Below are 27,444 nucleotides of genomic sequence, written 5' to 3'. Positions count from 1 at the left end.
AGTGTCATATGTTTTCATATGACATCGGAAAAAAATTCTTTATGAGAAAGTATTTCAGGGTACTTTTTGTAGACAGGGTAGTTTTGGAAAGCTTTCAAACAACAGCTGACTTGGTACAGATTACAATCACAAACACACAGAAACTATCCTATCCAAACATCAAATTTTATTTAATATAATTACAGTGCAACTATTTGCTAATTCTGTGGATAATCCACTATACTTTTATTAAATCATATGGTAAGATTATAGTCTTCTAGCTGATTTTAAAAGCTAATGATTTTGTAACTAATTTAAAAAGACCTAAGGAAAGCTGCTTTCATACATAACAGCTAACTTTGTTGATATAATTTATCAATGATTTGTAACAAATACCATATTTACTCCATTAAATTTTAAGGTATATTTTATTTAAGGGGTGTTAGAACCCAAAAATCTTCAAAAAATGGTGATTTCGGATTTTTGCATTTTCAAATTCTGTATGCTTTTATCTTTCTAAAAATACCATTCTTTAATCTCTATGAAAATTAGAACTGTAAAAAATCTAGTTTTAATTAGTCATTGAATACTTTGATAAATGAGGATTTTTACATAAAAACATGTTTTTCTCCAAAATTTTTTTATACTCGATGTACCTTTTCTCAGGAACTACTGCTCACAGGTATCTAAAATTTAACGAGTAGAATGCCAAGCGATTGTAGCTACAAGTGAATTTAAATAAATAATAGAATGTAATTCAGCTCGACTGTTTATTCTTCATCAAAATGGATGTACGCTCTAAGCATCAAGTATCTTCGCAATCAGCATTTCTATGCTTTTACTTCATAGTGTTCCTACATCAGTGCTTTCATTACATATATATGGAAGTTGGATTATTTTACATTTTTTACTGGGAGATTTCATTTCTTAGTGGTTTTGGTTCTCAATTTCTTGCTACTTTATCTACCTGTTTATGACAATTAAATTCCTTTCTGTAATTCTGCAAATTCATTAATTAAAACACCCAATTATAAAACTTAATCAAATTTTAGAATAAAAATTTATTAAAAAAATTAGGTATTATTTTTGAGTAAATGTTTACAATATTCAGTCAGAAATTCTTGAGCTTCAATTACTATGCTCCTGAAAGAAATTCAGTTTTAAATTAGATTGGTTGGTATAAGCTTAAATAAGCAATTACCTGCAGTTGAAGAATGAATTAATTCATTTTATTAATTAAAATTAATTCATTTATGGAGGAAATTTAATTAATTCATTTATGGAGACAGAAGTTTTGACTTATTAGAACTTCATGAACAAATAAAACCTGTGAATTCAGGCTTCACTCTACATTTTCTTTTGAAGGGAAAAATATTTTTTTTTTAAAATCTGAAAGTGTTCAGATTTTATATTATGCCCCAAAGAGGCATTTTTTCAATGTTTTGTGAGTTACCTTTATTTATAAATATCATTTTCTTTGCACTTAAACCATAAAATTGAACTCAACAGCAACATTACAAAATATTTAAAAACAGCATATCTTTAGAATTTCTGATACACAGTCTTGTGCACTGGAGATAAAAATGCTCCCCCCTTTCTGTACAGTGGTTTGCTTTGAAATAGTTGAGTTTGTTAATAAAAAATGTGTTTTAAGTTTTACAAAATTAATTTTAAATTTGGGCTTCCAGATGCCTATATTCGAGTGGAGGACTATGTTATTCAAAATTTGATGTCTCTAGGTACCCTTTCACTGCACAAGAAACACATATACATTCATGCAGGTTCTTTATTATTTAATTTTTTTAATATAATGCAAGGTTTTAATATTTGGTGGCAACAATTTGAAAAGTGAAACACTGTTTTATAGTAGATGACGCAAAATGTCAAAGTAAAATTAATAGTCCTTCAGGGCAAATTGCCCCTTTGGGCTAAAAAGTGAAAGAAATTAATCATATTGATAAAATCAGCATTGTCAGCTGCTGGATTTAAACTGACATCAATTTTGCAGTGCTATAACTTTAATGAAAGGCCAATGGAAAATTCCTACAGGTGAAGAAATTCAATAGCATAAATGCAACAAAAAATTTATGCACTGGTTATTTAAAAAATTTTTGCACTAATTAGTGTCATGCAGGGTTGCCACTTAAACAGGAGAATGAAATTTCATGACTTTTCCACATGTGTTTCAAGAACATTCCAGGCTATCTGCATAAATTATTTATGGTACCAGTTAAAAATGTAAACATTTGCCATATATATACATAATGCCCAAAGCATTACTTTTATAACTATAATAGGAGCTGTTTTCTCCCCTGAGCATTGAGATTAGAATCTGCCCAATCCGGATTTAAAAATGTCTTTTCTGCAGACAGTTTGCAGCTAAACGAAAGAAATCTATTTACTGATATTTTAAAATAAATTCAAGTATTTTTATATTTATTTAGTATTATTATTTTTCCCATTTTACTTTTACTTACATATATAAGTAAAAGTAAAATGGGATGTAAGTAAAACTATGTGCACTAAATTTCATGATAGTATGTCATATTACTGCTAGAATCAGTTTCACAGGTATGCCAGAGAAAACTGCCTGAAAATTGAAAGTATTATTAACTAATAATAAATAAATTTAGAAGGAAAAAGACGCTTTAAATGATATGAATAACACTAAAATAAAGTGATTACTTAAGGATTAAAAACTGAATTACCAAAATCGACATTATTTTGGTGAATATAGGTATAGTAAATGGTTAGCCTAGATGACTGATGATTATTTTTCTTATTTTACTGCAAATGACAAATAAGGCATTTAAGAAAAAAGAAAAGGTTTAAAAGACTTTGTTTTATATGATAATGGAAGGGAATTTACTTTTATTCCGCATCCATAGCACATTCACATGCAAATCTCTGGATTCTCGAGGTTACTGGAAACCAAAGATGCTAGAAACTTGCTTTGCCTTTCAAAAAGACAATCTGATTGACACTGCAAAAATTGGCTCTATGCCAGCTGTCCGAATGATGCCAAGAAAGTGATCGCTTCTGACGTTGGCACAGAAATTGCTTTTTGGGAGATTACAGTATGAAATTTTCAGACTTTTCCCGATTTTGACTAAAATATTTAAATTCCCTGATTTTTACCAAGTAGTGTGGTAACCCTGTCATAGTCCGTAACAGGTTTAATTTCTCTGCCAAAATTAGTCCAAAATTGTTTCCTCTCGCAACAGTATGCATATTAAATCAAACTATATCAGTTTATTCTGCATCTAAAAAAATAAACTGAAAAATACTCTGAATGAAGAAAGTGAAGAATTAATTGCAATCTTATTTAAGAATTATTCTGGACAACTGTTACTTCTAAAATTTATTAACTACATATCATTCATTTACTATGGTAACCAATTAAAGATAATTCTATAGACTACCCATTAACAGTATTCTCAAATACAGTTAAAATTATCACCAGGTAAAGTATTAAATGTTAAGTGAATGTTGGACATAACATTTAATTGAATTTTACATATGTTACATAAAACTTAAATTAGAAGAAAAATAATGCAATTTATAAAGAAGATAATAATGTTTAGTTATAAGATCAATATTATAAAACAAATTTCAAAAATATATATTTTACTTCAGCTCTTTCTTTGATTTTTGGAATGGGAAATTTTACAACTTTCATCATTTCATACAGACTTTTCAGCACATTTTCTTCATAATCAGCATTGGCACAGGCAATTATCAAAACTTTACCTTTCTGCAGATTAAATAGGATTTTAGAATTATATACATAATGCATGAATGCAAACAGCAATTTTCAAAGTTAAAAATCACATAAAATGGCCACAAAAACCTTATCAACAAAAATAAAATGAAAATGTTTATTTATTGGTGTGAACAATTTTTAAATACTTATTAATATGAATTACAAATAAACCTCCAAAAGATGCATATAATATATTTCTACTTTGATGATTTACAAAAAATGGCACTACTGAATTTGATAAAATTAGAAATTTAATGGATGACTGCATGTGCATGAATTCAGAATAACTTAGATTTTTTTAAAAAAACCAATTCATAGGGTAATGGCATATTATCTAACTTCTTAAAGAGTTAGATAATATGGAATTCTTCAGCATAATTTATCTAACTTCTTCAAAAGAATTCTTAAAAAATAGCATGGGAGAAATCATACAGAATTTAAGAAAATCTTGCAATAAATACTATTTTTCTAGCACGAAAACACTTTATTCTTGTAACTATAACATGCTGGATGCAAAAAAAAAAAAAAAAAAAAAAAAAAAAAAAAAAAAAAAAAGGCAGTATTTTCAGTATGCTTATAAGGATTATAGTTACATTATGGGAACTGGTACTTGCCACTCACTTCCCAGTTTTCTGATGCTCGAGATATTTTACAGGAGGCTACACATCATTATTTTGAAAAGAAAGACATACCAAGTGAAACATAAAATTAGCACAACAACCTTCAGTTTGGTGTAGATTCACCTGCAAGTCAAGATCTCAATCTCAGTCTTGCAGATTTCTTTGCTCCTGATGTAGAGGAACATGTAACCTGCTTGCCCTCAAAATCAATAGAGATCTTCACGTAAATTTTATGCCAAACTCAAGTTTGTTGTGTTAACTAATTTTATCATTATTTTCTTTGGACATATGACTTAATTTTAAAATGAGGACTTTTTTTATACATGACCTTAGCAGTAACTATCACAATATACTATTTTACTGCCACAGGTATTTAATCATCTTAACGAGAGAAGAACATAATTAGCCCAAAATCTGTCCAGTTACATAAAGCCATTTATAAGCATATATAGTGAAACCTCAGATCATAAATGTTCATGAACAAATTACCTGAACAAAAAAATGCCTCATATGAGAAATGGTGGTTTCAGTTAACCCTTTGATGCGCGCGATGTTATTTTTATAATTTTTTTAACTAAAAACTCTAGAAACTGAATATTATGATCCTAGAGACAAATAATATATGAATTAAAAAAATCTACTCTTGCCCATTGTTCTGTGGGTGGTGGTCGCACTGTGAAACCACCGCACGTCTAGGACTTTGAAACTTACTGATGTAGTAGGAAAAAAAAACTTACCATTTTCTGCGCGCATTTCCAATAAATGACGAAATTTACGGATTAAAAAAAAAATGTATGTAAGAATTGCATTATATATAATTTTTTACATTATTTTACAAAGTAAATCATCACAAAAAATTAAAAAATAAACATTTATGTAATTTTTCTATAGCAGTGAAAATATAAGTACCTACATAATAAGGACATTTGGATAAATGGATTAAAAAACTCAATAAAATAAGGATAAAAAAGAACTCAGTTTTTTTTTTTTTTTTTTTTTTTTGTGACACTGTTCAAAGTATGTTTTGTCTCTGGCACATGCATAGACTCCCATTGCACGTTTCGCACATACATCTTGTTCTATGAGGTTTCTTCCTTGTGCTACAAAATGTACACTGCCTGGATTTAAATTTCACTGGTATATTTCCAGCGTTGGTTAAATTTTTTTCATCTGGCACATGAAATTTGTGGTTTTTTATGTTAATGGAGAGGGGCTTGGTCTTTTTGGCTTTGTACGGATCGTTCGTTTCCCATCCATACGTATTTTATTCGTATTTCGTCCCAAAATATTCAGAAAATATTTTTAATTTAAATAAAACTTTTATGCAATTTCTATTTTTAATTATAGCAAAGTATATTTACATTAAATTTAAACCAGAGGAAATAATTTATGAAATCACAATACTAGCTTGGGGAGCAAGTGTGTTGATGTCAGAGAAAAGTATTTGGAAAAGAAAGACTTTTTTACTGGTGCATGTATTGTTTAGTAATAAAATAACTCTGTGGTTTCAAAGCCCTTTATCTATATCCGGGTAAAAATAAACATTCCTATTTGGAAAGCAAGCGAACGCCATTGAGAAGCAAACGCCAGTGGTTTCAAGGCGCGACCACCGAGCCTCTAGAGGATTGTAAGCATTGTGACACAATGCTCTAGTGGAGCAGTGGTCGCGCCCTGAAACCACATAGCAAATGCCATACATATAGAGTTTTTTTTATATGTGCAGTTTAATTACTGCAATTTTTTATTGTTTATAAAAGAAATCATGATGTGCGATGACTAACTTTTGAAATTTAAAGTTGTTTATATTAATAAAAGAAAGTTATTTTGTCTCATCGTAAACTAATTTTAAAAGGCATCCGATCTGAAGTATTAATACCTAAAACATATATGATTCTACAGTCATTTTGTGTTATTTAGATGTAAAAGATCAGAAATCAATTCATTTTAACTCAAAACTTTCGGAAAAAAGAATTCGGAAAATGGTGGTTTCAGGGCGCAATCACCGCGCGTCAAAGGGTTAAGAACACCAAGTTTGCAATATATGATTTTCAAAGGTCATTTGAGGTACATGTGTCATATAATTAACACTCAGAAACCTTCTGGAAATATCATTTTAATATTTTCACAACCTGAAGTACACATAAATCACAATCTGAAAGGCACACACAAAAAGAACCACACTGCTGGCCATTAAAATTGCAGTACCAGGATGGAATGATCTGATGAACGTCAAAATCATACGAAAGGAACAAGTTGGTTGAGATATGCAAATGATTAGTATTTCAGCACATTTACACAATGCAGGAGGGAGAAATGACATCTGAAGCACTGCATAAAAAAAAGTTGTGTGGTGGATTTCTCATTCAGAAAGTGCTTTGTAAGGTTAGAGTTTGCTCAGAATATCATGTTATGCATTGAACAGGGTTCGTACGCTTTTCTGCACACGGAAATTAAGTACTTTTAAGGACTTTTAAGGACCATTAATGAAAAAATTAAGGACCTATGAGCAAATGAGAACTGAACAAATTCAATTAAAAATACTATCTGTGCCTGAACTTCACTTTTGTAATACCGCCCTAAACATAAAAGTAGGATGCATTACTATTAAACATAACTTAATTAACATACCGTATATACCCGCGTATAAGTCGACCCCTCACTTCCGAAATCGATTGAGAAACTTCGAAAATTTTTTTATAAGTACTACATTTATTCAAAATCACCTGAGAAAAGAAAGGTAAATATATGATTGTCATCATTGGTTCGTCATCATATATATTTTCAGTCTTGAACTCTGTCGCGAACCAGCACACCTGATGGAAACACAACGTTTTTCGGTAAAGTTTTTCTTTTAAAAATGATCAACGGACGAAGCTTATTGCCGCAAAGAACGACTGTAAAATGGGTTTTTTCATGCCCGGTCGTTTTTATCAAAATGCTTTTTTCCCGCTTGCAGTCAATTGTTTTATTTTCAGGTAGACATGGGGGTTTTGTCCATATTCCCTATTTGGGAAAGTTCCTTTTCTTACATCGATAATGTATTTTTGAAACTCCATAAGCTTTGCTTCCAAGTCAGATAGTAACTTTTGCGACAGTTTGGTGCGTTGGCGTAAACACAAACCATGGCGATTCATAAATTTAGTGCACCAATGTGTTGATGCACGAAACGTGTTTGGAACACCATACTTTTCTTCTTTTGCAAGCTTCATTGCTTGTAAACGTATGCCAGTTCTAGTGACAATGAAAACATTCTGCCAGCACTCTAAAACCCAAGCATACAAGTCATTTTCGAGTTCTGGAAAAGGAGCTTTTCCATGTCGCGATGCCTTTTTCGATTTCGAGATTTTTTATGGCCCCGCCTATAAGTCGACCCCCCCACTTTGAAGTCTTTTTTTTTGTCCAAAATATCTTGACTTATACGTGGGTATATACGGTAATTATTAATAAGTTATAGAATAAAATAAAACTTTATGAAATTTATCAAGTAGCATTAAATATTTTACACTTATAATAGTTGGACATATTAGAAAGAAGATAAGTGACATTTTATTTACGTTTTACTAAGAGTTAGACTTATTAAGATTGTTGTTTCACTTCTAAATTAATAGTTAGCTTTATGTTGATTTTTTTGTCTCATTTTGGATAGGAACTAATGCAGCAAGTATGTGGAGAACAGAAACACACTCTGACTTACACTCCATACACCTCAGTTTAAAAACTATCTAAGCGAATTGCATTCTGATGAGAAAGCAGAAATGGGAAATTATAGTAAAGGCTGAAATTATAAACAACTGGGTAATTTACATAATAATAACTGTACATACTAATAGCAGCACACATGTTTGAAGAATTTTTCTTCAGCACGTTTCCTTTTCATTTTAGAATTTAAAGTAAAGATTTCTGTTATTCTAAAAACACTAAATTTAGAAAGCATAGAAAAAGCTGCTAATTTTATATCTTTAGTAATATGAACATTCAGAAGCAATATGAAATATATATGGTAAGGGCTGTGTAAAGATCGTGACTTGTAAAGATCATGACTTGTGAAGATCGTGACTTAAAGAGAACGTGAAATATAAATAATAGGACAAGAACTTGCATTTTACGGTGTGGCAACAAGAAGAGGATTCGGAAGATTTTTTAAATATTTTGTTTAGAGAGTTTAAGATTTTACTTTTTTAATAGTTGTAAGAGTTTAACTGTAGTAGTTAAGAGTTTAAAATTTTGAAAGTTAAGAGCTGCAACATTTATTTTTTTGGTTCTGTTTTAAAATTCAAATAAAAGTATTTTGTTCATTCTGAAAACTTAGCTTTATTCTTTCTACAAGATTCAATATTCATTATATTGAAATAAGGAAAGGATTTTTACTGGCGCAGTAAACAGGATCGGGGTTTTCCCGCATATAATTACGAACCAAAATAACTCAGGTGAGAGCTCAATTTACCTTGTAAACGTAAAATAATTAATTAATATTATGAAAAGTTAATTATTATTTCCATCATGGAATCTTAGTTTATTTACTTGTCAAAGTAATGAATATGCCAGTGTTCAAATGTAATTTCGTTTGACTCGCCAGAGTAGGTCAACAACACATTAAGTATTGATTCCACTGATTGATTTTCGTGCCGAATAAAATTAAATTCATTGTGAATTATATTTAAATAGAAAAAGAAAAGAGAAAAAAAATTGTTTTTTTTATAAAACTAAGAGTCTATTGGCTGAATAAAATCGAGACATGGCTTTTATGGGACGTGGAAAAAAAGAGGATTTGCTGGCTTTAGCTGCTGAATTAGAAATTCAAGTAGATCCAAGTATGAAAATCGTGACGATAAAAAATGAAATAATTCAAAGTGATACATATGATGAAGCATTTGCTAAAGAAATATTTTTAACGATTATTGAAGAGAGGAAAAAAAAAGAAGAGGAACAGCGAAGAAAGGAGAAAGAAGAGATTGAGGAACAGCGAAGGAAAGAAGAGATTGAGGAACAGAGAAGGAAAGAAGAGCTTGAGGAAAGGCGAAGGAAAGAAGAGCTTGAGGAACAGCGAAGGAAAGAAGAGATTGAGGAACAACGAAGGAAAGAAGAATTAGAAGCACAGCAGAAAAGAGAGCAAATGGAGTTTGAATTGAGGAAACTCGAAATTGAATCTCGTGTTCGACTAACACAAACGCCACCAACAAATGAAAATGGACATCATAATTTTGATTTAATTAAGCTTATTTCCAAATTCAATTTAAGACACGATGATATTGTGATTTATTTATCCTTATTTGAAAGACAAGCTAAAAGGACAAAGATTGATCCTAAAGATTGGGTTTCATGTTTATTGACTTTAATGCCATCTGAAATCATTCAATTAATTGAATCTGAAGGGACTTGAATTCTGAATTCAGGGAATCTGAAGAAAATTTTGAAGATTATGAATACATTAAGGCCATTTTATTGAAGAGATTTAAATTAAATCCTGAAAGCTTTATAAAAAAATTTGTGATGCACCAAAAGAGCGCTGAAAAATCATGGAGAGATTTTTGCTACGAAATTACAAGTTATTTTGAAGAATGGATCAATGGTCTTGAAATCACAAATTTTGCCGCGTTAAAAGACTTGATTATTACTGACCAAATTAAGAAAAGAGTATCCTATGAAGTAAGAGACCATCTTCTTGACGACTGGGCGAAATTCGTTTCTCCAACCAAATTAGCTGATAAACTTGACGAATATGACAGTGTTCGTAATATCTCAAAACAGACTGGTGGTAATCCATCAGCAGACAGAACTAATAAAAAATGGCTACCTCATTCTCCACTTCCAGAAAGAGCTTTCAGAAATAAATCGCTGTATGCTGAAAACACGCCAAGAGTGTACCCATCCCGTAAGAGTGACGAACCACAAAAGCCTAGTTTCAAACTAACTTGCTATAATTGTGGAAAAGAAGGTCATACATCTAAGTTATGTACCAAAAATCAGATTCCAAGAAGTGCTTCTGCAACAGCACAAAACAACTTAATACAAATACAAGCACCCCTTGCAGAAAAAGAAAAACCAGAAGTGTTAACTGCCAAGATCTCTATTCCTGTCTCAAAATCAGTGGACGTATCTAGAAACATAGATGAATTAAAACTGGTCAAAGTTAAATGTGGAGATATTATTCTAAATGGAATCGTAGACAGGGAGCACAAATTTCAGTAGTCCATGAGAAATTGGTTGACAACATGCCTTGCGAAGGAGAAAGTAAAATAGAGATATCTTCTGCTTTTGGTGAAAACGAAATTACTCCACTAAAGATTTTCCAGATGAAAATTGACGATGATTTTCACGGTACAGTGTCCATTACGTGTGCTGTTTCAAAAAAGCTAGTTACCGACTTGCTATTGAGTTCTTCAGCTTATGAAACACTCTGTGGAAATATCGAACTGTGGAACTGTGATCGTCATTGGGATGCATCCCCCTTAGAGTACAAAGAGACAGATGATAAACCCTCACCAGTTGAAGACAATACTACAAATTTGGCTGTTGTTAATCAGATTTCCCAAGAAAACATAGAGTCTCTGAAAACAACGAACAGGGTAAGACTAGAATTCAAGACACATCAAGAACAAGACGAAACTCTGAAAAAATCCTTTGAATGGGCAAATAAAAATCAAAATTCATATACTTTCGATGATGGCATATTGCTTCATTCCGAATATATCTGTGGTGAAAACATTAAGCAAGTTGTATTACCTTTAGAAAAAAGAAGGGAAGTCCTAAGAATGGCACATGAAATCCCTCTTGCCGGCCACCTCGGTGAGAAAAAGATAATTCAACGAATCAAGTACTCATTCTTTTGGCCTACTATTAAGCAAGATGTTAAAAAATTCTGTGAAAGTTGTAAAGAATGCCAATTGAGGAGAACAGTTACGTACAAAGATCGAATCCCAATTCAACCTATTGTTAGGCCGGAAACACCCTTTGAAGTATGGAGCGTGGATTGTATCGGGCCATTAGAACCTCCATCCAGGAGAGGTCATAGGTTTGTGATATGTGCAGTTGACCTATGCACCAGATGGGCAGAAGCCACCCCCGTCAAAGACATAAGTGCGAAAACAACATGCAACGTTTTGATGAGGCTTTTTACTCAAACTGGATTTCCAAAAATGATTTGTTCCGACTAGGGAACTAATTTCACAGCCAAACTCACCCGAGCCTTTGAGAACTTACTTGGTGTGTCTCCACGATTCTCCACTCCAGGACACCCCGAGAGTATGGGTGCTGTCGAGCGTTGGAATAGAACCTTAAAAGAGATGATGAACAAAAATATCCAAGAACATGGCAGAAACTGGGATTTGAATCTTCCCTATCTCCTATTTGTCTATAGAGAAGTGCCACATAGCACCACTGGTTTGTCTCCCTTCCAGATGGTATATGGAAGAATAACACCAGGACCATTATCTTTGCTGAAAGAAATATGAACAGGTGAACGTAGCATTCCAGTTACAGCTTCCCGTTCAATTGAAAATTATCTACAAGACCTTTTAGAAAAATTAAGAAAAGCTCATGACATTGCATCAGCAAATTCCAAAATATCTCAAGAACAGTACACTTCAAGATACAATTTACGTTCTCCAGAAAAGACTTTCAATGTTGGGGACAAAGTCCTCGTGTTAATGCCATCATCATCACATAAATTGCTCAACATGTGGCAAGGACCAGCTACCGTGATCAAACTTACCAGGCCACACTCTGCCAAAATCGAAATGGAAAACGGAAGTATTAGAGAACTCCATATAAATAAGTTAAGGCCATATATTGCTCGTGTAGATCACGTTGGTATCATTTTTGACCAAGATGAAGAGTTTGGAGATATCCACTATGCACCAGCAGATCTTATGAATAAATCTGCTGATGATATCTGGACCCATTTACAAAATTTGAAAGGCGACTTAAAATATTACCAACGGGAAGGACTATTTAAAGTACTAAAATCTTATGTAGATGTTTTCAGTAGCAAACCTGGTCAAGCCAACGTTGATGGTCATGACATCAAGGTTACAGAAGGATGTAATCTGAAAAGATTGAGGCCCTACCGTGTTCCTGTTTCACTTCAAGAGGAAGTCGATCGTCAAGTTAAAGAACTGTTAGAATGGGATCTTATAGAACCCAGTGACAGTAACTGGGCACATCCTATAGTATGTGTTGCAAAAAAGAATGGCGGCGTTAGACTGTGCATAGACTTCAGGTTCACAGTTCCGGACGCCTATCCGATGAAGATTGCTAAAGATTTACTATTCGAAATAGGGAAAGCCAAATTCATAACAGTTCTCGATTTAACCAAGGGATATTGGCAAATTCCTATGGAAGAAGGAGCTAAACCCTACACAGCATTTATCACTCATTCCGGCCATTACCAATGGAAAGTTCTCCCTTTCGGTTTGAAAAATGCTGGAAGTACCTTCCAAAAATCGATGGATAAGGTGCTTGCAAACCATAAGAACTACTGCCGTTCATATATTGATGATGTGGCAATATTTTCTGAAACTTGGGATGGCCACCTCTATCACATCGACCAAGTGTTTCAGACACTGAGAAACGCAGGTCTAACCCCAAATCTAGAAAAGTGTGATTTCGGAAAGAGTCACGTGAAGTTTTTAGGACACGTAATAGGTTCTGGAACTCACTCTCCAGATCCTGATAAGGTAGAAGTCATCAGAAATCTGTCTAAGCCTACCACTAAAAAAGAAGTCAGAAGTCTTTTAGGAGTAGCAAGCTACTGTAGGGATTATATCCCAAATTTTTCTGAGATTGTTTTACCTCTAACAAACCTTACAAAGAAGAGTGTTCCAAATAATATTCCATGGGACTCTGAAAAAGAAGCAGCTTTCAACAAACTTAAAGAAGAGTTGATTAAAATGCCATCTTTGCATACTACGGACATCAGCAAACCCTTTCAACTCTATACGGATGCATCTGCTTTCGCAATTGGAGCGTGTTTAGCTCAAAACGACGAACATGGAATAGAAATGCCCATAGCATTTTTCAGCAAGAAACTAACGCCCTGTCAACAACGATGGTCAACCATCGAACGAGAAGCATTTTGTGTCATCGAAGCCTTGAAAAAATTTGACACATGGATTTTCGGTGCCAAAGTGCAAATTGTGTCTGATCACAATTCCCTCACCTACTTGACCCAAAGCGCCCCTCATGGTGTTAAACTGTCTCATTAGGCCTTAGCGTTACAACGGTATAACATACCGCAAAGGAAGTTCACATGGGAATGCTGATGCTTTGTCAAGGTTAGCTGTTAACTCTTTCTCTCTCAATGAACTCTGAGCAACATTGTCTCTACAATGACGAATGTGCTTCTTGTGGGGGGACTTGTAAAGATCATGACTTGTGAAGATCGTGACTTAAAGAAAACATGAAATATAAATAATAGGACAAGAACTTGCATTTTATTATGTGGCAACAAGAAGAGGATTCGGAAGATTTTTATATATTTTGTTTAGAGAGTTTAAGATTTTACTTTTTTAATAATTGTAAGAGTTTAACTGTAGTAGTTAAGAGTTTAAAATTTTGAAAGTTAAGAGCTGCAACATTTATTTTTTTGGTTCTGTTTTAAAATTCAAATAAAAGTATTTCGTTCATTCTGAAAATTTAGCTTTATTCTTTCTACAAGATTCAATATTCATTATATTGAAATAAGGAAAGGATTTTTACTGGCTGGTTGCAGAGATGGTGTGGCAGAAGTTTTAGAATTTAGTGACACACCAAGCAACAAAATCTAGAAATGGCAAAACTTTTAGAATTTAGAGCAGGCATTGGAAGCAGAATTTAGGATCCACAGAGATTGCATCAGGTGGGAAAATGCCTAGCGCCAGCTCTGTGTATGATGCATTCAGATATATAATATGAATTCATTTAAATTGTCAGTTTTCAATTTTTTTACTAAGAAAAAAATTTATTTCTATAATGCCTGTCCTACTGATAAGAATAAAAGCATTTTTGATATTTTCCATGTCTGTGTCTAGTGAAAATTAGAGAAAATAAAGAGAAGATAAACGTGTTAAGAAAACGATTCTAGTATCAGAAGTAAAACATTCAAATATTATGTTTTCTTTGTTCTTCCAGACCTTCTTCAAAAAGTAAGAAATACATCGTAAACTTTCTGCAAAATACATTTGTTACGTGTTAATAGCATGGAGACATTTTTCTGTAATTTTCTAGAATCTTGGGTCTATAAATTTTGCCTTCAAATCATTCTAAACTTTCTAAGCTGCAATGTCTAAAATCCTAAAGAAAAATTCTGTAACAGTAAAAAGCCAGAAATATTTTGAGAAAAAATATCAGAGGGAAAAGGTGTAAAATTAATTTTATAGAGAAAACTGAATATTCTGATAATTCTGAATACTCTGAGACAATTACATTGGAAAAATTCTTACCATGAAAAAATTAAAAAAGACATTTTAAATTATTGACATAGCTATTTTTCTTTTGCTAAAACTGTTTTGTTAATTGTTTCGTATACCTCGCTTATTTTGCAGATTCAAAATATTGTATAATAAGTGGCCAAAATGGAACTTTATAATATGACGGTGAAAATTAAAAACGTTTTATTTTAATGTTATTTTTTAAACATAATTTCAATATTTTACTACTATTTTAATAAAAATTATACTTGTTACAATGTTTTAAAAAAATGTCGAAAAATTCCCAGATCTCGAAATTAAAAATTTTCCACAGAAACTGATCTTAAAATCGCCAAAATGCTGATAAGTCGCTGAATTCAGAGCCGTTTAATAAAAGAATTCACATCCTGAAAAGCCAAAAGTTGTTTAAGAGCTCTTCATTAGAAAAAATGAAATCATTTCAAAATACTTATGCTGCATTATAAAACTGGAAAATCCCACGATTTATATTAGAAATAGGAACGAATTATAATCCATTCACCCATTCAAAAGATAACCATATCTGTAAGTTGAATCACCAAAAATATTCCTCCAAAATGCTAATTTACACTCAAAATAGCAGTCGTAAAAAACAAACAGCTATTTCCAATGATTAAAATTAAGGACCTTCTGTCGATTTTGGCCGAAATTAAGGACTTTTAAGGACCAAAAATCGATTAAAAAAAATAAAAAATTAAATAAAGGCAGGATCGTTGTCTATCAAAAGTTTAGATTATCGTTCCGTGATATCGCCAGTATCTGCTCGCACAGAGCCTCAATGTTTGCAGCAGCGTGGACTATCAACAACGTGACCATTACTTTGGTTTCCCTTGACAGTGCAGCATAGAAAAAGACGACGACTCTTTTTCATTCGACAGTGCGCCGAACGACAAATCTGGATACAGGAGCAACACTATGTCATCTTTTCAGACGAGTCTCGGTTCTGCGTGCAGTATTCTAATGGTCGTATACGTATCTGGAAGCTGTGAGGAGAGTGCACGTCACATGCTTGCATCCGATATCGGCATAGGGACCCTGCACCTGGTGTGATGGTTTGGGCAGTCATTGGGTACACGACATGCACATCTCTAGTTCAGATTAACGGGGATATGAATGCAGATGGGTACATTCCTGACATCTTACATCCAGTGGTTGTACTCTATCTTCGAGGACCCCCAATGCTCTATTCCAAGAAGATAATGCAAGATCACATGTTGTAAATCGTGTTACGCAGGGTATTTGATTGCTGCCCTGGCCAGCATAGTCTCCAGATCTGTTATCCATTGAAAACATCTTGTCATGGGTTGCTGAGAGACTGGACCACCATCTCTCTCCAGCTAATATGGTTGATGAAGTATGGCATAGAGTTGAAGGAGCATGGAATGAGCTGCCCATTTCTGTCACCCAAGCCTAGTTTGACTCCATGCCTGATCGGGTAAGGGCCAATTTAGTTGCCAGGGATGGCAGCTGTTTCTACTAATTTCATACCCCCCCCCCCCGTAAACATCCAAAATGCTCGCAAATTGTTTTCGTGCCATACTGTTTATGTGCAATTAATACCTCTTATGCATTTGCTTTCCTACATGGTGTTGCAATTTTAATGGCCAGCAATGTATCTACAACAAAAACAGTATAATTATGAGAAATCAACAAAGGAAGGAAAATACATGACCCCAAACAGCATTCATCCGCTATATTGATAAATATTTAGTAGTAACTGAAATCTTGGTTAGGTATTTAGTATGTAAATTCAGATCACTATACTTTATGCATAGCAGTTCAAAGATTGAGCTAAGCATGAAGAGAAGAAATAAAAATCTTGATTAAAGCTCAGAGATAAGGATTTTAGTTTCACTTAAAAATTCTATAGCTTAGCTTTTATCTGCTATAATACATATGCATGACTTGCATTGATATTGAGAAGACAAGCCTCTATGAAATAAATCACTGCCCTTCTTTTATTGAAGGAAAGGTATAAAACTTACTCATATAATCTAATGTTTCTAATGATGTCAATGAATTTCATAATGCATTTAATTTTTCAAAAGAAAATGGGTGCAATTTGAAATAAATAGAATAAGAGCCAACAGCTTCCTTCATCTGCAAAATATTTCTATGAAAGAAGTACAAAATGCACATACAGATGATGTTAGCAACAGCTTTTATTATTTATACTAACGATATAAACCTTAACAGTATTATTAAGGCATACTAATTTTTTGTTCGATCGCTAAGTTTGTTACATTAATAAGCATGCCATAATTTGAAAGATCTATGCATATGGTTGGTAATGGTTTTATAACTGGCAATCTGCCAAGCCACATTAATTATTAATGTAATAATTATTGAACAGTGGAAGGGGATTTTATAACACAGCATCATGCAAAAGTGAAGAAACTACATTAAATGCATATTTAATACCTAAAATAAGGATATTTATATTTTTCTTTGTTAGTTGCTAATGAAGAATAACATGAAATTGCACAAGAATCTTTTGATTTTTAGGATTAGCTATGAAAACTTAAAACTGATATTTTCAGATATGCATCCATTTATAAAAACTTACGTTTTGACCTTCAACAAGATCAGATATGATAGAAGAAACTTGGCTGTGAAAATCTGTTCTTTTTCCATTTGGACAAAGATAATTGAAGCCATCCATTAATATTATGCTTGGAGTCCTATAAAAATGTATAAATTTTTTTTTTTTTTTTTTTTTTTTTTTTTTTTTTTTAATTTTACACATTTTTAATAATAAACAGTAATATTACTGACTTAACTCTAAAATACCTAATTATGCAAGAATAAAAATACCTTGCTGTAGCATTTTGAAAGATGGTCCTTATTTCTCTTTTTGCATCAGTTATATTATCTCTAAAATATAAAAAGGAAATGAATATTAACTTTCATAAATTTAATGCATTAATCAAGACAAGATATTTTATTTTTGAGGAAAATTTGCTAAGTGCTACCAACAAGATATCTTGTTTTTAACATAAGGTCTTTTCAATCACTCTTTTGCAAAAAAATCGAAGCACCAAGAAGGACTTTTGTGATTGTGATGAAATTTGATATGCAAAAACATCTTGATTGAACATGCACATGATCAAAGTTTCAAGGAAAATGAACAAGAATTATGATCATAGTGTGCAATTCGCAAAGTATAAAACCAGTAACAGAGGCGGAAAATTTATAATTTTTTTGTTGCTGCAATTGTAATTCCATAAAGAAGCAAATAAAGATGCCATTATGATGATATCGAAGATAACTAAATGACTTCGAACATGGTCGCATTGTAGGGTTGCGTGAAGCTGGGTGGTCATACCAAGCAATAGGCCGCCACCTGCAGCATACAGACACTGATGTGCAAAGATGTTGGCAGCAATGGTTGCTACAAGGAAATTGCTGATGAAATGAAGGCTCTGGAAGGTCAAGGAGGACAAATGTGAGGCAAGTTAGGATGATTGCTCGCCAGGCCCGCACTGCCCCAACGGTATCATTGTCGACTAAGCTATACTCTTCCTTGGCCAACAAGGTCACCAGACCTTTCACCAACTGAGCATGTCTGGGACATGGTAGGCTGCCAGATTTGGGCGGCACAAAATATCGCAGATCTAGAGCGACAACTGATGAATGCCTGGCAGAATGTGTCGCAGGATGACATTAGGAACCTCTACCTCTGCTTGCCTCGACGAATTCAAGTATGCATTGCCACCAGGGTGGGTTCAACCAACTACTAATTTGAACACTTAATGAGTGATCGTGAGCTGTGAACAGGTACTATTACCTTGATTTTTTAATCATTTAATTATCTGTGTATGAGCTATACACATATTCAATTTTATCAAAAACAACCACTTCCTTCATGGAGCTTCGATTTTTTTGCAAAAAGAGTGTATTATTGGAGGGTGTGGCAGAGGCTTATTGAATAATTTGGTCTTGTATCCCAGTCCATATAATGCTATTTTCACGAAATTTTACAATGGGGGAGGGAGCTATCAGTATAAAGTACGCATGGGGAATATTTCAATAAATGTTCAAACAGATCCCTTTTGATTTTGATAATCTTATTACATTTGTGACCACAGAAAAACTGAGAAAATGCTTTTTTTGGGGGGGGGGGACCAAAAGTGCAATAAATATATAAGTTAATCTAATAAAAAGCTTGTTGATGACATCAACTCAAATTCAGAAAGCAGTTGCAAATTCAGTGACCAACCACTATTCTAATTTAAGCAGTTAAATTGCAAGTCATAATTATAATAATATCATAATAGTCATAATTATAATAATAAAAAGTGCATGAGTAGAAGTAGCAACATTTACAAGCTTGGTGGCTTTTCAAATGGAACAGAGTATCACAGATTGCAGTATGGACATTGATGCAACAGAATAAAATATTTTAACTGTTAGTATATATGATTAAAGTAAAATTCGTGACATTCCAATAGCTTCCCTAATGAAATCTGTTTGCTTCTTGCTTTGGAAGCATTTTCTCTTGATCCAAGATTGCATTTTTCGTAGCATAAGTTTCTCGGCCAACTTCGTGTCGTCTTGTTCTTCCAAATAGCTCAGCAGTCTGTCGACTTGTTGCAAAGCTGCTTCATGAGTCTTCCGCATCTGCACAGTGGGCTCTTCTTCGCCTTCATTTCGCTATCCTTCATTCTCGGTCTCTCCCCTTGCTTTCTTCATAATTTCGCTATCTGTCAAGCGTTCGAAGCCAGGTTTGTTGACGTCACACTCCAATCACTCGTTAATGTTTTCAGCATTGAGTTCTCACCACCTAGAACTGTTTTCACCATATTGGCAAGAGTTGCCGTGGGCATGTTTACATCTTCATTCTCTTCTTCACAACTCAAAGGGGTTAGATTGTTGTTGGTTTCAACATTAGGCATGAGTTTTCTCCATGATTTTATGAGGGTTGACGGTTTCATTGAGTCCCATGCAGATGCAATATTGTAGATACAGTCCAAAATTGTGTAGTGTTTCCAAAACTCTTTCAGATCATAACCTTCTTCAATTTTGATCATTAGCAGCTTGGTTCGGTATGTTCTCTTCATTGTTGCAATGACTCCTTGGTCCATGGGTTGGATTAGCACAGTAAAGTTTGGGGGGAGAAACTTTACAAAAGTTTGTCCATCAGAAGACTTTAGCATGCTTGTTGCTGGGTGAGAAGGTGCACTGTCAATCAATAGCACAGCTTTTTCAGGCAGGGTTTTCGATTTAAGATGTTTACGCACTTGAAGAACAAAGATTTTTTCGAACCATTCTTGAAAAATATTTCGGTTCATCCATCCTTTTTTTTTTTTTTTTTGGTTAAAGTAATCAACAGGCAAATTATCTATTCTTGTGCCTTTGAAAGATCTTGGTTTTTTTTTTTACTTTCCAATGACAATAAATCTAAGTTTATGTCCAACACTTGCATTACTGCAAGACATGATAGTGGTCCTTTCCCTGCTGCTTTTATGACTTGCCGCTTTACTTTCACTTTCAAATGCTAAAGTGCGAGTGGGAAGACATTTCCACAAAAGTCTCGATTCGTCGTAAATTTGTTCATTAGCATAAGATAGCTCTTCTTTTAAAACAAATTCTTCAAATTCATGGTGGAAATTGTCGGCTGCTTTTTGGTCACCACTAAGTTTCTCCCCATGAAGTCCAATTTTTCGAATTCCATGTCGCTGCTTAAAACGAGTCAACGAGCCAGAAGACACATTAAAAGTTCCTTTCAGCCTAACAACTCAAAAAACGTTTTTGTCTTGGCCGCAATGATAGGACCATTTACAGGAGTACCCTCTTTTCGAAATTGAGCTAACAACTCTCTCAGTGCCGTGTCTAGCTCATTAAAGGTAGAACCCTTCATAGTTTTTCGCGTTTTCATTGTGAAAGCACTGTCCAACATTGATGCAAAGTTCACCAGTTTGTCTTTTTGCTTTAGAATGTCACGCACCGTTGTTTCCGCGATTCCTTAATCCAATTCCATCTGCTGCCTTGTAACGCTGTTTGCTACTTTGGAAATTAATTCTAGTTTTTGCGCAATCATCAACACAACCTTCTTTCACTTTCCTGACATTTTAAATCGGTAACGAAAAACACAAAACCAAAAAGCACAAGCACTGAACACAATAAAAGATAAAAAATTAACTTCGACCAGTTCGCAAACACTATCCGGCTTAAACTAGCAATGGAGAGTGGGAGGAAGTGGACGTGTCAGTAAGATTAAGACGAGAGAGGGCAGTGCAGTGGGCACTGCAAGGGTGAGTAAGAAATCACTTGCTCATCAGAGAGGAAGGTTCCGAGAAGGCCGCAGGGAAAATTCTGAGAAGGCCTGGGATATTTTTGCCATAAATAAGCACGATGTTAGCAAATTTAACGTTTTGCTCAGATTTGCGAACATTTTTATTTTCTTTGCTTTACACTGAAAAAAAAAAAAAAATGTGCAGCAGGCGCAGATAATCGGGAGTCTACTGTATATGCCTAAGAGGAAGCATACCTTCACAGAAGATTTTCTAAGGGAAAGACTCATATACTCATATCCACATTACCATGAAAACTAACCATTCAGACAGCTCAATAAAAATTAAATATACATGCAATATTAAACAAAGAAATCAATTGCAAAAGAAATTACACAAAGTTGTATCAGAACCAGCAGAAATGTATTGGCGAATCAACAGCTAAACCAATGAGTTGTGTATATTATTGGAGACTAACTGATTCTCCAGAAACAGAAAATTTTTAAGGATTTAGTTTTGCATTGGGGCTTATAAAGATGAGAATCTTAAAGAAATCCAATATAGCAACAATGATTTTTAACAAAGGGCATATGATAAAAAGGGAGTGATCTGAACTATTACAGAGGCTCTAGCACTTTCACAAAAACAAAGAAACAACTAATGAAGGGAATAGGCTACCTAAGCTGCAAAACAATTCCCACACTCTTCTTGAAAATTCTCACAAAAATGACACTCTGAGGAAAAACTTTAAAAAAAAATGAGTTGGGCATTCAAGAACAACTGCAGATCTAGTTTCTCAAGAAAATTATTCATTTAGCACTATTAATTATGCATATAGTTTGACTGCTGCATCTGTGACTTGAGCACAAACATGCATGCACCATTTGGACTAATTTATTCATGAAATAGGAAATATGGATCATGTAGTAGGGATTTTTTTCATTCATATTTTTCCCTGATTATTTCTGCTGAATTCAAAGAGCACAGAATTAAGGTGAAAATTACTTTTAAGTAATAAGCTAAAATATGATAAACATTTGTAATGAACTGTGACATTACGCTGAGTTTTTGTGCATTTATTTATTTTGTGCATTATTTAATGGTAAAAATACAAATGCTTTGAAAACTTAGCTTTGCTATACATGAAACTCTATTCATAAAATTGGAAATATGGATCATGTAGTAGGAATTTTTTCTTTCTTTTTTTCCCCCTGTTTATTTCTGCTGCATTTAAATAGCACAGAATTAAGGTGAAAATAGATTTTAGCACAAAAATTAAAAAATCACAAAGAAATGTTTCAATTATTTATTATAGTATAATTGTTGTAATTAATTATAATAATCATGTGTTATATGCTTATTATAATTAATTATTAGGAAATAAATTGTAACAAATAATTGTTATTGTATAAAAAAATTTATTATAATTAATTGTTATATTTTATTGTATAATTTTCATTGCATTATTAGTACAGTGAACTCTAACATTATTATTATAATTGATTATAACAATTTTATGACAGTTTATAATTATGCAAGTATTATGATTAATAAATGTTATATATACTTTTTATCTTTGAGTTTAAATATATGTACATTATTACACACTGGAAAAAAAAAAGAAATTTCCTAATAATTAATTATAATAAGCATATAATAACACATAATTATTACAGTTAATTAATTACAACAATTATACTGTAATAAATAATTGTGACATTTCTTTGTGATTTTTTAATTTTTGTGCTAAAATCTATGTGCATTATTATTCATACTGGCTGGAAAAAAAAAAAAAAAACTTTTTCTTTTTAGTAAAGAATGAAAAACATTCTTATAACACTGACAAGTGTCATGTTACTATATTGGTAAATGTTAAGATTACAAAACACAAAACTGGAAAATGCCACATTAAATCAACTAGGATCTGGACATTTCCTGCACAAACAAAAGAGAAAATCAAGACAATTTTTTTTTCTTCTGCTAATAAATATAGCATATCCTGCACAAACAAAAGTGAAAATTAAGACAATTTTTCCCTCTATCCTACAAAAAAGTATACCTCTGCCAATAAATATAGTTCCCTGATTTTTAGTGATCTTATTATCTAAAATAAGTAATAGAATATGCACTGTTTCTAAAAAAATTCATAAATTATGAAAAAAATTGTATATGCTTGGTTTTCAGGTTTTAAGTCAACCTAAATCTTGATTTCTGTTCATATGAACCAACCAAAGATGCAAAAAGCATGCGATGACAGGATTTGCCAATGACACAAGACTGTACCACCTTTGATAGTTAATTTCCTCTTTCTGCCAAAGAAAAGAGCCTTGTGTGACCTCTCGCCCTGCAGCATTCAATTAACACCCTTGCAGATCGTTCTAAGTGTTTTGGCAGCATGCCAATCCAGTTTGCTTTTGTGAAGGCCGAACTATATTAGTGCCAATATTTTATTTCTTATATCATATATAAGGTATAAGAAATCAAATATTTTTATAGCTATATAATATGAGGGCCATCCAGGAAGTAGATTACGTTTCCGTCTGTGTCCGCTAGGGGCGGGGCTAGCGCGGCCATCTTGGGGTCAGAGCGTTGCGCAGCTCAGTCTGCATCTAGCCATGCTAGTGAGAGGTTCGTGCTGTGCTCCGTTCAGATACTGTGACGGTTTGAAATGTCTGCGTTAATTGAAAATCCCGCGAGCTGCGAGGTGCGCTCAGTAATAAGGTTTCTGACTGCAAAAAACTGTAAACCGATAGAAATCTATCGGCAGCTTCGTGAAGTGTATGGGGACAACATTATCACTGAAGGTGGAGTGCGTCAGTGGGTCATAAGATTTCAAAATGGCCGAACCAATGTTCACGACGAAGATCGAAGTGGGAGACCCAGCATAGTGACCGCCGAACTTCTCGAAAAAGTCGATGCTAAAGTCCGTGAAAATCGAAATTTCACAATAACGGAACTTTCTTTGAGTTTTCCACAAATTTCGTGAAGTTTGTTGCACGAAATCATCAGCGAAAAGCTTGGTTACAATTCAAAACAAGCGCAGAGGAATGTTGAGCTCTAAGATCTTGTTGATTCACGACAACGCCCGGCCCCACATGGCAAATGTCACTCGTAAAGTTCTTGAATCTTTTAAGTGGGAGTTGTTTCCTCATCCGCCGTACAGTCCCGACCTGGCACCGAGCGACTTCCACCTATTCCCAGCAATGAAGAAGTGGCTGGCTATGCAGCGTTTTGATGACGACGCACAGCTGCAAGAAGAGGTAACGAAGTGGTTGAAGGCGCAGGCGGCCGAATTTTTCGACGAAGGAATTTCCAAGCTCGTACATCGCTACGATAAATGCCTTAATTTGTATGGTGACTATGTAGAAAAGTAGTATTTGAGTGTGGCTTTCATCTGTATATAATAAAATTTGTTTCCTATACTTTGTTTATTTTTTTATTCCAAAACGTAATCTACTTTCTGGATAGCCCTCGTATAAATCAATGGATATATGTCAAGAATGGATGGACAACATTACTTGGGACACAATGCCTGCAGCATCAGCAAAAGCTATACCACATAGATGGCATTTTTAACTCACCAAATTTCGCCAAAAACACCATCATCTATTCAAAACATGCAGGGTAATGCATTGCATTATTTATAGCAAGCAACCCAATCGGAGAATATTACATATCGCAAAAATTCTAATATTTTGAGATATTTTAATCTTAGCAAAATTTGCATATACATATACCATTCTCATTTGATCAATTTATTGTTGAAAGTAAAAGAAAACAAGTTTTCAATGAATACTTTAAAAAAAAAAAAAAAAAAAAACTTTAATGCAAAGCATAACAGAAGTGAATATGTTAAAGCAATTGCAATAAAAACAATTTTTATAAGCCATGGAAATTTAATAAGACTTTAAAGATGGGGGGAATCGTTTAGTGCATCCCGCACAAAAACTCAAAAATATCTTTCTCATACAAATTACTAGAAACAGACATTGGAAAAGAAAGTATGCAAGAATATATGTTATAAAAATTAATGGACATAATCTTTTAAACATTAAACTTCATCTTGAATACTACTCAAAATTAAAAAAAAAAAAAAGGTTCTTGCTGAAATGGCCTCTCATGATGCTTTTTTACAAGAATACGTCAAACACTGCATAAAACACGCATCTTTTTTAAAACATTCAGTACAACTTTTAAAACAACGAGAATATCAAGAAACTTTCTTATAATAATTTATTTTGGAGCTGCTTCTTCATAAAGTTGTTTTTTAAAGTATTAAAATGACTAACTTTTTCACCATGAAAATGAAACAGATGAGCAATTTTTCATCATGAAAATAAAACAGATTTAAGTAATGACAAACTTTAGCACATTTTTTATGAATGCAGAAATCAAGCAGATATTAATGTTGCCTGAACAATATTACAAAAATTTTGAAAAATTAGTTGCTTTGAGATAATCAGTAATTAAGAAGAATCCACAATTCTAGAATATGCCCTGTTTTTAGCTATGTTCAACAGAATAGAAGGTGCACCTTGGACTAAATACTTATTAGTGAAAAAGTATGACAAAATTAGAAGATCAAAATGGGCACCGGGAAGATTAAATAAATGTTCTCAAATACTAGAGTTCCTAGAAACACCCTAAAAATATAGATCAAATCAAGAAAAAAAAAATCTGAAAGCTTTCATGTGTTATATTATGCCCAAAGAGGCATTTTTTTAAAACTTTTTATGTGTTAACGTTAAAAAAATGCCCCTTTGGGCTTTATTTATTAAAAAAGTTCTTTGCACTTAAACCATAAAATTCAATTCAACAGCAGTATCACAAAATAATCTAAAAGAGCATATCTAAAATAATCTAAAAGAGCATATCTTTAGAATTTCCGATACACAGTCTTGCACGCTCAAGATAAAAAGTTTTTTTCCCTGCACAGTGTTGCTATTGCTCACTTTGAAATCATCCAGTTTCTTAATTAAAACTCATAAATGCTTATATTAGGAGATAGATAACAAAACAAATTCCAGATTTGGGCTTTCAGGTGCAGACATGCGTTATTCAAAATTTGATGGCTATTATCAAAATGTGAGAAACATAGTTACATTTAATGCAGATTCTTCATTATTTAACTTCTTTAAATATAATATAGGAATCTAATATTTGGAGGCAACAATTTAAAAAGGGATTCATTGTTGATAAAGAATTGACACAAAATGCCAAAACGAAATTTGCCCTTCTGGGCAAATTGCTCCTTTGGGCTAAAAAGTAACTCAGCAATACATAAACAAAGTTTCATCAACATTCTCAATACATAAACCTAGTTTCAACAACATTCATTAAATGAGTTGCTTGTAACAAATGAAATTAAAAAAGTTTATTGGGTTATGGATTGTATGAAATGACTAATGAAATCTATCTCAGATTTTTTGCCAAAGAAATTTTAAACTATTTATAAGAAAGCATATATAAATTTCAAAACAAAGAATACTGGAATAATTCAGCAACTTCTGCTAAATAACAAATTTCCCAACAGCAAATTTTTAAATAAAACTTTTCTCCTTTTTTTTAGCATGGCTACCCTGCAAAATAGCAGGTTATTTTCTCAATAAACAAAGATCTTGATGGTAGACCTTTCTTCAAAGATTTATAAAATATTAAATTAATGAAAGAATTTAACAATAATTCAATTTAGATAATTGCAATAAAAAAGTGATTAGATTAAATATTGATTCTTACCTGGAATAAATAGCATGCCAATCAATTTTTTCCACATGAACATTAAACTCATTACAAATTGCTTCTGCTACCAAAGTTTTCCCAGTTCCGTGTGGACCAACACATATTAAAGCTCCCCACATTTTACCTTAAAATTCAGAACATAGATGAAAAAACAAAGAATAAAATGAGTAGGGTAGTGACAACAATTTGCCAATTCTTATTCAAATAAGACAGAATAATAACTGCATATCTATTTTTAGCAAACATAACTACATATTATATGTATGCAAATTTTCAATTATTTTACTAACACAGATGTGACTAATTTAGTTGATTATGTGCTGTCCATCTGGATGTTACAGGCAAAGATTAATTTAACAGATAAAAGCAATCAATGCTACAGAAGGAGATAAACCCAGTTTATAAGCTAACTTCAAAGCCAGAAATAGCCAGCTAAAAAAAAAAAAAAAAAAGTAATTAACCTTATATATTTTCATTTCAATCAGTTTGCAGTAAAGCTAAAATAGTAGATAAAAGTGTTGTCAGTTGGTGACAGAATGGAATTAAATATTTCAGTGCATTATATAAACAAATAGCTTGGTTAATTTATTTACATTATAGTATATCCAGCACCTATTTCACTTTCTTCTTGAACCTTCCAAGATATTATCCACAAATGCCTAAAGCCTGTCAGGCGCATTTTTATT

At 32.9% G+C, this 27,444-nt stretch overlaps 1 protein-coding gene across 3 annotated transcripts in view; it reads right to left on the bottom strand.

Moving 5' to 3' along the window:
- LOC118195161 (ATPase family gene 2 protein homolog A-like) overlaps positions 1–27,444 on the bottom strand; it is an 86,774-nt gene that overhangs the window by 41,740 nt on the left and 17,590 nt on the right. For all 3 annotated transcript variants that reach the window (XR_015041849.1, XM_085819637.1, XM_085819636.1), the window contains exons 5-8: positions 26,756–26,882; positions 17,601–17,660; positions 17,353–17,467; positions 3,611–3,733 (exon numbers count right to left, since the gene is read on the bottom strand). Coding sequence is in view for 2 of the 3 variants with exons in the window: in XM_085819637.1 (XP_085675763.1) it covers positions 3,611–3,733; positions 17,353–17,467; positions 17,601–17,660; positions 26,756–26,882 (425 nt within the window). In the remaining variant the exon portion in view is untranslated. The remainder of the gene's footprint in view (positions 1–3,610; positions 3,734–17,352; positions 17,468–17,600; positions 17,661–26,755; positions 26,883–27,444) is intronic.

Source organism: Stegodyphus dumicola, chromosome 6, assembly GCF_044657685.1.
Source record: "Stegodyphus dumicola isolate Sdum_Otavi_A_Nest chromosome 6, ASM4465768v1".
In the NCBI taxonomy this organism is placed as follows: domain Eukaryota; kingdom Metazoa; phylum Arthropoda; class Arachnida; order Araneae; family Eresidae; genus Stegodyphus; species Stegodyphus dumicola.
The sequence above is the reverse complement of the archived record's forward strand: the minus strand, read 5'-3'. Positions and strand labels throughout refer to the sequence as shown.